General features: G+C 40.7%; 1 protein-coding gene across 3 annotated transcripts in view; it reads left to right on the forward strand.

Moving 5' to 3' along the window:
- Positions 1-1,041: 1,041 nt before the first annotated feature.
- LOC131231050 (pectin acetylesterase 9) overlaps positions 1,042-13,365 on the forward strand; it is a 39,585-nt gene continuing 27,261 nt past the window's right edge. For all 3 annotated transcript variants that reach the window (XM_058227133.1, XM_058227134.1, XM_058227135.1), the window contains exons 1-2: positions 1,042-2,380; positions 4,030-4,112. In XM_058227133.1, coding sequence (XP_058083116.1) covers positions 2,254-2,380; positions 4,030-4,112 — 210 coding nt within the window. In that variant the 5' untranslated portion in view covers positions 1,042-2,253. The remainder of the gene's footprint in view (positions 2,381-4,029; positions 4,113-13,365) is intronic.

Consider the following 13,365-nt stretch of genomic DNA (forward strand, 5'->3'; position numbering starts at 1 on the left):
TTGGCTATTTATAAATGGATTAAAATCCGGCTACATATTTTGGACTTGGAGTGGGATCCAACTGTATCCAATCCAAATCCAACCCATTGAGAGCCCTAGCTGTCTACATCCTTTTTAGGCTGTCCATGGGCTGGTCTAGCTGGTTGGGCTTTTGAGCTCTGAAGCTTTTGGACCTCGATTGGGCTGATATCCTAGGCCGAAAGTGGTAGATCAAGGCTTAAATTTAAGCCCATTTATGAATTGGCTGGGGCTTAGGCTGCAATAAGAACCCATTAGCTTAACCCAGGCAGCCTGTCACCAGCATAGACTAAGCTTGGGCTTGATATTTACTTAATGGGTGGATGCAACTGTTAAATGAAACTTTGCCAGATGGGCCCACCTTAATTATGTGTTGCATTTCCATACTGTTCATCCATTTTCTTAGCTCAATTTAGGATGTGTTCCAAAAAACTAAGTAGATCTAAATCTTAGGTGGACCACACTACACGAAACAGTTGTGATTGAACTCCCACCATTAAAAACTTTATGTGGCCCACAGTAATCGCATTGTAGTGTTTCTTTCCATCTAACCCGTGGGTAAGGTCAACCAGACCTGGATGAAGGTAAATAAAAAAATCAGCTTGATCCAGAATTTTTGTGGCCCATTCATGGTCAATAACCATTGTTCCTTATTGTATGGTTTACTTACATCTGTTTTATTTTTGGAATAATGCCCTTAAATGATGTGAAAAAACAGATGAACGGCGTGGATACAGAATAAATACATCTAGGTGGGCTCCATGGTAAGGACCCGAATTATACATTCCAGACCGAGCTTGGATATAACTTGGCCGGACCCGGACCCGAACCCGAACCCGTCATGTTGACAGCCCTGATTTCCTTTCCTCGCTGTCAGACAACTGTGCCATCTTAACAGTGGCCTACCTTCAGCACCGCTCAGACGTCCCAAAAAAAGGCCAGGTTGGCAAGTGTGGTTGCGTGTAAAGCCACGCGTGGAGTTCTTTAAATCTCTCTCTCTCTCTCCGTAAACGCTCTCGCTCTCGATCTGTTCTTCTTCTTTCTTCAGCTTCTCTATTCCTTTTTAAAATCGCATTTTCTCAGATTTTCAATATCTGGCCAACGCGAAAAGACCGCAAGCGAAAGAGTCGCATTTCTCACTCCTCGAGCGAGATTTTTTTCGGTAAATAAGATCGTTTTCATTTCTTTTCGGGTTTATTTCGCGAGATTCATCTTTCATTTCGTTTTTCCCTCTTTCGTCTTTTCTGCAATTTCACTCAAATGAAATCGGATTCCATCGATTTTCGTCTGGATGGGATTGAATTTCATTTCGAGGCATTTCTGCAAACGCTCTTCAAGTTGAGCTCGAGCTCCGCTGCATCTCGCAGAATTTCTCGCCAAAATATCGATAATTTAAGCGAGATTATTTTTAAAATTTTTTAATTTCATTTATTCGATCCGCTTCCCCTTTCAGACAAATTGTTTTCTAGAAATACGCAAAACATTTCTGCTATACTCGCGATAAATTGAAAATATCGCGATATTTAAAAGTGAAACTGTGTTTTGATAGCGACACCGGGTGGCAGATTTCATAATATCTTGACTATTTTTCATCCTAATTTCTCGCCGAAATAAAACGGACGAAACGTTTCGGGTTAAAAACGCGAAACGTTTCGCGATAAATTGAACATATTGCGATAATTTCGTAAAAAAGGAGCTACGTGTTTTTATAAAGTCGGTCCTTTTCAGTAAAATTTTCGCGGAATTTATTTCAAATGCAATGAAATGAAGTTCTGAAAACGCAAGCTGCGACAGTTGCGATAAATTGAAAATATCGCGATATTTACAAGTGAAACAGTTCTTGAAGCCGGGAGTTTTGAATTTTTTCAGCTCAAATGAAATGAAATTGCTAGAACAGGTGGCAGATTTCGTAAATAATTCTTCAAATGATGCTTATTTCGAGTCTCTAAAAAATCATCGATTTTCACACGAGATGAATTGCGATAAAAAGGAAATATCGCTATAATTCCGTCATTTTCTGTATAATTTTCGCGGAACTAATTTCAAAATGCAATGAAACGAAGTTGTTAAAGGGAAGGGCAGATTCCGTAAATATCTTCTCAATCAGTGTCAGTTTCGAGCCTTATATAAATGCCATTGCCTTGCAACGAAGAGACAGACAGACTCTCTTCTCGGTTTTGCATCTCTTCCTTTCTTCCTCTTGGGTTTTATTCTCCTTCTGGAAATTAAATTCAAATGAGAATGAATTTCGCGGGAATTTTCTTCATTTTGATGAGCTTCGCTCCTTTGAGCATTTACTCGATCGAGCAGCGGCTTTTGGTTAATATGACTCTGGTTGGTGGGGCCGCAGCTGCTGGAGCAGGCAAGCTTTTACAACATACATACATGCATACATGCATGCATATACATACATACATACATATATACACGTACGTATATGCATGCATACGGTTACATGTACTTGCATGCATACATCTAGATACGTGTGTATACATGCATACTCAGCATATACGCTCGTTCTATGGACCGGTGGTTGCTTGGGATTCACGTCGACTGCAAATTCGATCCGGCCCGTCCATCGTGTTCTTCCCGTCATGATCAGTATACAAAATAAAAATCAGGAAGATCTGAAACTTGGGTGGGCCACAACGGAGGGAGGAATTTCGATTCATGCTCAACACATCTGAATTCACGAGTTGTGGCCCACTTGGGTTTTTGGAATGGCACGATTTTTCGGATCGCTTCATCCTAGTGGGGCGACTCTGATGAATGGATTGGATGATCTGTATCCAACACGGTGGGCCCCACAAACACGTAGTGATTATGGTGGGGCCCATCTGAGTTCGTTCGTGATGATTTTTGGCCTCATGGCCTAACATCGAAGGGCCCATCCAATGGACGGATGGATCGGATGCAAAGTTAAGGTGGGGTCCACAGCATCCCGGCCAGTACCATAGTATATAACCACGTTGATTTCCCACACCAGTTGTAGGGAGCTCTGCAACGAAAAGCTATGTGGGGCCCACCGTGATGTGCGTTAAATCCACTCCATCCATCATTTACTCCAGCTAATGCCAGCATGTGTGCCCACAGCGAGAGATAGGGACCCACCATTGATACCTTCTCGGGGCTACCGTGATGTTTTTATTCCATCCAACCGTTCATATATAACTCGAGAATCACGAGGATGAAGGGAAAAGCTTGAGTGGGACCCAAGAAGTTTTCAATGGTAGACGTCCCCATTCTCACTTTTTCCGTGGTGTGGCCCACCTGACTTTGGTGTCGGACTTACTTTCGGTCTATCAGCCTAACATGCCCTGATGCAGATGATGGACGGAGTCGGATACACACGCATCACGGCAGACCCACTGAGCTTTTTGTTGCACGGACTCCGACAACGACTGTTATAGGAAAATCGCGTCGTACAAATACGGCATACGTGTGTATGTCATGGACCACGGAATTTTCATGACGATCCAAACCATTCATTCATCATAGGAGACTATAGATTGGCAGTAGAATGAAAAATGATGATGATCAGACGGTGGAAACCATTAAAACGTCATGCAAAATCATAGAATTTGTTTGATTTCATACACCAGTTTTAAATGGTTAGGACTGTTTCGTTCTATGGCCCATTCATGAATGGTTTGGATCACTGCATTCCAATGCCATGCGTATAGCATAACCTGAGAGGCCGGCTCTGATCCGTTGGAGCTGGATCAGAAAGGGACGTACGTTGCCCAATACCTGATACGTAGGCAGAAGGAATCGCATCCACACCATCCAACTACTGGGATTAATCCATCAGTTTCTCTTGCTGAATCTATATACATTGGGACCGTCTATTCAGAGATCACCGTCCTGTGGATGGGATTATCCATTCAGTATGATATTCACGCGGGGGCCATCCATGGTTTGGATCTAGTAGATGAACGGTCTCGATCCAAACCCCATCCTGAAATTCTTTTTTATTTATATTATTTATTTATTTTTTTACATTTGTTGCAGTTTGTTTGGATGGAAGCTCGCCAGCGTATCATTTGGACAGAGGTTTCGGTGCCGGAGCTGCCAATTGGCTTCTACAATTTGAGGTTAGTAAGAGATTTGGACCTTGAAATTGTTTAGATAGTCTGGATGACTACCCAAAATTGTAGTCCCACAGGATATCTCACCATACGAAATCACAGATCTTAACCATCCAACTGGTCATCATCGGTTGTAAAAATGATTATTTCCCGTGAAACAAGACGTCTGTGTGGCATGGCATCCACGCCGTCCATCATCTGGGCCATCTCATGCTAGGACGTGAGCCTTTAGAAAAAAGCCAGTTCAAAATCAGGTGGACCACAACATAGGGAAAGGTGGGGATGAGACACCCAACATATGAACCTCCTTGTGGGCCCCCGGAAGGTATCAATTGTGGGAATTCCCATCCCCATTGTTCGCTGTGGGCTGTGGGTGGCCCACTTGATTTTTTGTATCGTTCTATTTTTTAACTCTCGCGGACTAGCATTATTTGCCTCGAATGATGGATGGAGAGGATGTCCATTGATGCAGTGATAGACAGAGTTTAATTCTTTGGAGTCATTATAGAGATTCTTGAAATGCACTAGAGAAAATTAAATTAAATTTTAAGAAATTCAAATTTTAATTAATTAATGGTAAAAAAAATTTATAATCCTTTAAATAATAATATCAAACCTATTAATAAGTTTCAAAATCTAACTCCAACTCAGAACTCATTAAAAGCGTGACTTACTATAAATAATAAATTTATTATTTATAAACCGTCATGATTTCTATTACATTTCTTTCTTTTCTTTTGCTAAAAATAATAAGTGTACAATTTAACATAACCATGTTATTTTCTTAAATTTTATATGCCATTTTTATGTTGTGAACTAAATTTATTATAAATAATAAAAACGAAAATAAAATAAAATTTCGATCGTCCATACGATAGAATCTCACCAATTCAGCGAACCAGTGTAGCGGGTTAGCTGGCTAAGTGGTTTCTCCCCCGAACCTAAAATGACTTCTAATTACTCACTTTGGTCTACGAGAACATTAGTGTTCTAATGATTTTATTTTACATGTGGCCCACCTGAGGCGTAGGATAGATGAATATCCCCGTAAGGCGTGAGTGTGTAGTGGTGTGTGTGTGCGTGTCTTAAAATAAATAAATAAAAACTTGCATGGGTGTTCTAATGCTCTACATCATCTATTTACACGCCACGATCAACCCCACGGGAGTTATTGGGGGTGTAATAAGTATTAGCCTGTGCCAATACGGAACACGTGTTTGAGATCCAAGCTTTCCATCAAGTGGGCCCTACCGGTTAGATCCTCCAGCTCATAAGAAAGACAAGCTACACTCCTAAAGTGAAAGCCACAGCATTAAAAAACAAACGGAAGGTGATTTTATTTTACATGTGGCCCACCTGAGGCGTAGGATAGATGAATTTTATGTGCCGTTGATCTAAACAGAGTGGGCAGCCAGATTAGAGGCATGACCCACGTTGGCACGTATGTGGATGGGGAGGGCTTAGCGATCCTCTCCACATAAGAGCTGATCACCTATAGGTATAGGTCATGTACCACAACTTGTGGTACTGAGACCACGTTCCTTCTCACATGCCACGTGTTCAACATCTGTCCAACTAGAATGGGATGCCGCACCATGACGTTGACTGGCACAAAAATCATTCCAGTCCGCTCATCATGTGGGTAACATCAAAGGACAACCGATTGTCTGGCTCAACAGAGAGGTGGGCCCCACCTGGCAGGCTTTTCAGCTTGATATTTTTTATAAAAGGTGATCTTATGGTGTGTCCCACCCATTTCATAGTACTGATTTCCTAAAAAGGCACGTTGGCTGGGCAGGTTATGGTGCTATCACCTGTAGGTGATCAAGTTCACACACGTGTGCATGCCACACATGTGCCAGCATGGCATATATAGGTGTAGATCCAAACCATCCATCAGGTTGGTCTGAAATTCTACACGTTTTCTCAAAAATAAATCTGAGTGACCCAAAAATAAATCTTGTTTGCTCAGCATGTGGGGCCCAATATTGGAAGGTGGATGGGTAAGAAAACTTCAGCCAAGTTCGTCACAGCCGTACATTTTTTTTTGCAAACTATGGCCCACCAACCTGATTCTAAGACTAGGGCATCAATATAGTGGTGCCTTTCTGATGGATGGATTGGATCTAAGGCACGTGTGTCGCATGTTCATGAGTTTTTTGTACACTTGTGCAGCTCTATAAACCATTATTTAGCCATTATTCGCTTGAATATAACTGTCATCGACGAGGATAAGAGCAAGAAAAAGAAAGGGTTTTGATATGGTATCTTACTACGGTATGGCATCAGTATCCACCCCCGACTGCATCTTGAATGATCATCTGAACTGTTCATGTTCTTGATTCTATGCTATCGAGCTATTGTATGAAAATTTTGTTGAACGGCTGTTTATGCATGATGATGAATATATAATGGTCCATATTCAATTCCATGGTTCGAATTTCAGGATCATCGATGAAGTATGATTATAAGATTATAGCTTCTATATTATCATACGAGAACATGAACGGTTCGGATCAATTTAAGAATGCCATTCCAAGTTGGAAACCGGCCACCTTACCCTTCTGATAACTGATCGCCTCCAACAAATGAGTTGCTGAATTGTTGGTTGGGACTATGTTTATCTGAGTGACCAAAAATGTAAAAATATAAAAAGAAATTAATCTTAGCCGTTGATTTTGTAGGCTATTCCCCATATGATTGTTAGAATAGTCTAATCAATATGATTTTTTACGATAACATGTGAAATTTTTACTAACCCTAGTGGACATTCGGAATTAATTGGACTGTCCAAATGTCTCGATGCTATTCCGTTGGTGCGCATTTAAGATAAGGTATTCCAAACGTCTGAATGCTATTTATTTTTTGCTTTTCCAGTGGTGCTTTGCATTTAAGATAAGGTATTTCCGTTCTTTCGTAACGGATTATTATCATGTCCCTAACGAGATATGAGTCGTAACAACTGTCATGGTATTCTTTTATTATTTTTTAAATTTAAAAAATTAAAATATTTGTATTTGTCCCATTACTAACTATTACAGGTTATTAAAACCTTTACGTGGGATGTAACAGATTGTTATCATGGCCGTAACTGCAATTACGAATTATTTTTCTATAATAATTATTGGTCTCCTTTTTTATCAAAAAAATCAAAATAACTGTATTTGCCCAATAACAAATTATTACGGGCTATTATAATCTTTACTGGAGATAACGGATTATTATGGTGGCCATACCTGTGATGATGGATTATTTTTTCATGCTAGATGTCAGGGTCTTATAATTTGTAACGGTTGCCACCATAATCTATTACCTTAGTGGAATGGCTGTTTAAGCATGCCAAATTAAAGCTGGTATCTGAACCCTTTGTCATTTTCGTATATTCCGAGCACTACATCTAAAAAGTTATATATAGTTAGTAGTTAACGAAGCATAGCTAGCTGAAAAACGCACGAGTGCACTAGCACATTTGACAAGTAAGCTTACCAAATACGTCTGTTGAAGTATTTGGGTCATTTTCTTTGGTTTTTATTTTAGCATTTGATTCAGACTAATTAATCCATGCTCACATCAGACCAAAACATGACATGGTGTTAATTAATTACAATTGCAAGTTTGGAATCAAATAATTCAATGAAACAAGTCAACAATTGACTAGAAACCCATGTCATCTACTCTGTCCAAATCCAATAGCTATGCTTATAAAAAGCATAATGGTTCTTCTTAGAGGTTTTTATTGTATCAATTTGTCCTTTGGTGGTTTGAGACCCCTTTGAATTTTAAGATGGAACCCCTTAGTTTTCCTTAGCATGAACTATCCAAAAAATACAAGAAAAAAGAAAAAAATATATATTAACTACATTGAAATAACAAAAATGTCCTCATTTTCCAATCTACACTAAATAAAAGGTCAAGATGATCATGTCTCATTCAAGACTTTTACAAAACGAAAATACCTAACTTATTAGAATGAGTAAACTACTCCAAGCTAGACACGTAGTCTCAAGAGTTCCATGGGGCCTACGGTTATATATATATTTTATCCATGTCATCCATCTATTTTGAAGAATACTTTTAAGGCATGAACTTGAAAAAGTAGGCAGATTGGAGGCTCAAGTAAGCCACACTACATGAAGTAATTAGTATTGAACTCTCACAATTGAAAACTTTTTAGGGCCCACCATGATGTTTATTTGCCATCCCATAAGGTCATGAATATAAAACTTCTCTAGCCCTCGACGAGTTTTCAACCACATACTTCACTTCATGTGGTGTAATTCACTTAAGGGTTACATTTGCCTTAACGGTTAGATTTGCCTTCTTTTTTCTCTCTGTCTCATGCCCTGAAATGATCCATCAAAATAAATACACAGCATGGATAAAACATATATATCACGGTGGGTCCCCCAGAGCCCCTAAGGTCTCATTCAAGACTTTCCTCATACGAAACTACCTGTCTTATTAGAATAAGTAAACCATCCCCAAGGGCCCGCTAAGATTCCTTCTAATCTTATCTACATCTAAGGTTTGATAAGGATACACCCTGTGGGGCCCACTACCATTCCCTCTAATCCAATATATCTATCTTAGGTTTGCTGAGCTTGCTTGCAAAGCATCTAAATTTTAGATCAATGGCCCACAATACAATGTTTAAGGAGATGGCTTACACGTATGACACATGACACATATGTTCAAGATCAAAGCTGTCCATTGAATGGGGCTGATAATGTCCACATCTGGATCGCTGATCAAATTGTTCAATGGAGAAAATGATGGTAGCCCAGGGAATTTTATTTTTAATCATCCATTTAATAGATGTTAATTGTACGGTAAGGATTTCTCCAATCCATGATGCAACGCAATCTAAACTCTCCAAATTGTTCACCTGACCGAGAAGATGATATTAGCCATCTGTTTTTAACCATCCTTTCAAATTCATTAGCTGGATGGTTAGAATTTCATGATCAGTGTGGTTTTAGAGATACGGTCCATCTACATAGGACCCACAATTTGGATGGTCTGGATAGCTGCACATCAGTGCCAGATATGAGGAGAATGAGTAACAACCATTTTTTAAATGGTGCTTAACTAACATAGGAGTCTAGGCCATGAAAGAAAATATTTTAAAAAAATAGAAGTACGAGTGGTCCACTGAATTATTATTTAGGTATCATCAGTTGAAAGATTCACTTCATGGGATCCATGCAATACGCTTCGGAACTTATTATTCAAATAGTGGGCCCACCGGTCTGCCAACCTTTTTAAGATGTGGAAATTACCCAGTGGTCCTCACCTGATGAGCGGACCGGAAATGGAACACGTGTGCCTTGTTCCCACGTCTGAGCCAAGTACACTTTTCATTGTAGCCTCAGCTGAGGACAATTGCATGAATTTTGGTTCATCACGGTTCTATGTTATAGCTAGAGCTGGGCATTGAGTCGAGTCGGACCGAGTTAGGGCTGACTCGACTGGATACGGTTTTGAAATAGGCTTGGACTCGATCCAATTAGATGCCAATTCCAGCATGCCTGACTTAATTCGAGTCCGGTTTGGCCTGGATTAATCTGGACCAAGTCCGATCTGATCAGAAGTACCGAGTCGGGTCGAGTTGGCATCGAGTCGGATTGAGAGATGAGGGAGGGAGAGACCAAGAGAGTGGAGAGAAGAGAGAGGAGGAGGAGGAGGAGGGTGATGATGGTGGGTGGTTGTCGGACTTGGAAGATGAGGAGGATGAGGGAGAGAGAGAGAGAGATTTTGGGATCGGGTTGAGGTAGGATACGGCGGGTAGGGTTAGAGAGTCGAGTTTCGAATTGAGTCGTATCTAATCGGATTGAGTTTTGGGTGGAGTTACTAGGTAACTTGAACTCGACTCGGTTTGAGTTCGGATTGGGCGAAGCTTACTCGGTTTGGGCTGACTCACCCATTTGGTTCGGGCCGAGTCGAATCTGAATGAATTGAACAAGTCGAGTTAGCCAGATCGAATCGCCCAGTGCCCACCTCTAATCATAGCCATGGGAACGGAATTGTAGATAGCTGCCTAAAACATTTAAGCTCTGTGGGGTCTATCATGTTTTATATGTTTACTCTACACCGTCCATTGAACCATTTGAACTGTACATACAAAATTTCACCCCGGCGACAAAAGCCTGATGGGCCAAACCAATGAAACAATGTAAAACTGCTGGTAAAACCTTGAAGTTCATATGTGTGGCCCACCTGATACTTGAATCAGGATTATTTTTGTATTTTCATTTCATTTTGGTGAGTTACACATGATCAACGGGCTAGATGAAAGATACACACAATGTTGACCCCAACCCAAACCTATGATTAGCATCCATCTTTTTTTCCTTACATGTTGTGAATCTTGCTGATTTTTCAACTCAGAGTTTAGAATTAGAGGATAGAGTCTAGTGGACAAAGTGATTTTTATATATACAACATGGTGGGCCCCACTTAGGTGTTTTAGAGGATAGAATCTGTTAGACGAAGTGAATTTTATATATACAACATGGTGGCCCCACTTAGGTGTTTTTGCCGTGTGGAAAACAGCCATCTCTATCGTCACGTCAATCAAAAACCCATGCGTGGAGCATGCCTTGAAGAAACAACGTAGGTTTCATGACATCTATCCCTCCATTAGTGATATCACCCTTTGGTGATGATCCGTAAAATAAGGCGGATTCAATGCTCGAGTGGACCACCTTATGTGGAATTATACCTACTTTGAGTCTTAGAACAATGTTATTAGTTTTTATTTTTTATTTTAGAATTCTATCATCCTAATGTGGCAAGTTAATGAATGAAATAGATAAAATATATAATCTAGGGTGAGACCTAGACAAAACTAATGTGGGATTCGATCCCCAACCATTTCTAATTGGGTGGCCTACTAAGTGCTCTGAATGGTCATGATTTTTTGGGTTTTAAAAGATTAATTAAGAACTTCATTGGTTAGGAGAGTTTGTTTGTACAAGTTAAAAGGCCCTAAGAGAAAAAGGAAAATGTATGAAAGAACATGAATGTAGCATAAAAGCCTTTGACAGAGTGAATGACAAAAAAGAATTCATGTAACTTCCACAGTTTAGCTACTAAAAGACATAGGGGAGTTGATTAGGTGTGGCCCTAGCCTCACCTAAGATGGTGCCCTTACTCTGGGGCCCACCTTGATGCATTTATGATTATATTCATGGTGTCCATTCATTTTTCCATATCATTTTAGAGCTTGAGCTTGGAAATGAAGTAGATATTGTTGATGCAGAAATTTGATCAACCTTTCTTGACAAGTGAACCTATGCAAAGAACAAACAGAGAAGACCCTGACTTATGCTGGGGACCCTCCGATGCCAAAGTCAGGAATCTGAGTTTAAAAGAGTGTCGAGGGTTTAGGACTAGATATTATGTGTACATCTCCCCTAGAGGGATCTTCTTATTTATAGGTGGGAAGAGGCAGTGGCGTAGGGTGCTATCGTCCCTGCTTTAGCGGGGACAGAATCCTAGTAAGATTTTGACTTTACGCACATCAAGGATCCTTTTAGATCTTTGACGAGGAGAACCGTGCTGGAAATGATCTCCACGATCTTCGGTGTGGATCGCGGACTAACAGCAACGTTGGTTAGGCCGGGTTTGGCCTATCATTGGGGCCGAGCTCGACATGATGGTGAGAAGCTGGGCTCTTCCTGATTGGACTCTGGTTCGATGAGGTCGGACTCAGCATATTCGCTGAGGTCGGGCTCAACACATTTGCTGAGGTCGAGACCCGATGCTGGAAGATGGGGTCCTCCTGGTTAGTTGAGAGGTGATAGTGATTGGACCGTCGGGTTGCACCTGTTGCTGTTAGCTTGCTTGACGTATCCTATTGACGGTAGGTATGTGTATTTCCACATAAAAGATATAATTGCTAGGTGGACCATATCATATTGAATGCTCTATCATTTAAAACCTTCCATAGCCTACTATAATGTAATGTTCCATAGTATTTACTTGCCACCCAACTTGTTGATAAGGTTACGTAAACTTGAACAAAGTGAAAAAAATAATATCAAATTTACCCAAAATTTTGTGGCCCATTAACGGTCAATCACCACCTTTTCTTATAAAATGCTCCACCAGTGAATTCGATCTGCTTCTTTTTGGGCTCATGCACTAAAATGATCTAGCAAATGGATAGGCATTGTAGATATAATCTGCACCTAATACGCTCGTAAGTCATAGATGATGATGTGGGTTCGTAGGTAAATGAGAGGCAGCATACTTGATGAACGGACTGGATTTCATGAATGTTAGACCCACGTGATGGTAGGTACGCTCTTGCCTATGGACCCAAGTCAATCTACCCTTCCAACCCTGTCTGTACTAAAAAAAAAAAAAAAAAAAAGGTCGAATCGGTTGGGTAGCATATACACCTCACGGTGGGGATAAGAGCTTTCAACATTGGTGGCTCCTATCCACTCATTCTGGCGGTATGGCCCACTTGAATTTCGGATCTGTATCCTTTTGGGCTCACGTTCTAACATGAGCCGTGGAAACCGATGGGCGGAGTGGATGTTACAAAGGCATTGCAGTGGGCCCCACGAAACTTTCAGTTACACGGATTCCCTGGGGAGCCGATTAGGTGAGAAGTGGGTGGGACCCTGACTGTGGGGCCATTGTGACTACATCCACTCCGTCCATCCGTGTTGAAAGCTCATTTTAGGGCACTACCCAAAAAATAAAGCAGTTCCAAATTCAAGATTGGCCATGGTACAGTAAACAATGGTGACTGATCATTAAAAACTTCTTGTGGGCCACAAAATATTTGGATCAAGATGATATTTGTGTTTTCTCTACAATTAGGTGTTTGTGACCTTATCAACAGGTTGGATGGAAAATAAACATTTTGGTGGAATCCATGAAGTTTTTAATGGTGGGGATTCAATCAAGACTTTTTCCTGTGGTGTGGTCCACCTAAGATTTGATTCAGATTAATTTTTGGAATAATGCCCTAAAATGAGCTTTCAAAATAGTTGGACGGTGTGGATTAAATGCATATGCATTATTCTGAGCCCCGCAGTCAGGGGTCCTACCCACTTGGGTGGACCCGGTGTCTCACGTAATCCGCTCCCGTTTGCATGTGACGAGGATTGTACGAAATTTGCGTCCGGTCAACTGTCAGTACTACTGGTTTTTGGTGTCAGCGTGATTTCGTGGAAGGGTGGGAACCGTTGGATCTCAATCGAACCTTCGTGGCTCCCCTTTTATGGAATCTAGCGATTACACC

This window comes from Magnolia sinica, chromosome 17 (assembly GCF_029962835.1).
Source record: "Magnolia sinica isolate HGM2019 chromosome 17, MsV1, whole genome shotgun sequence".
NCBI lineage: Eukaryota > Viridiplantae > Streptophyta > Magnoliopsida > Magnoliales > Magnoliaceae > Magnolia > Magnolia sinica.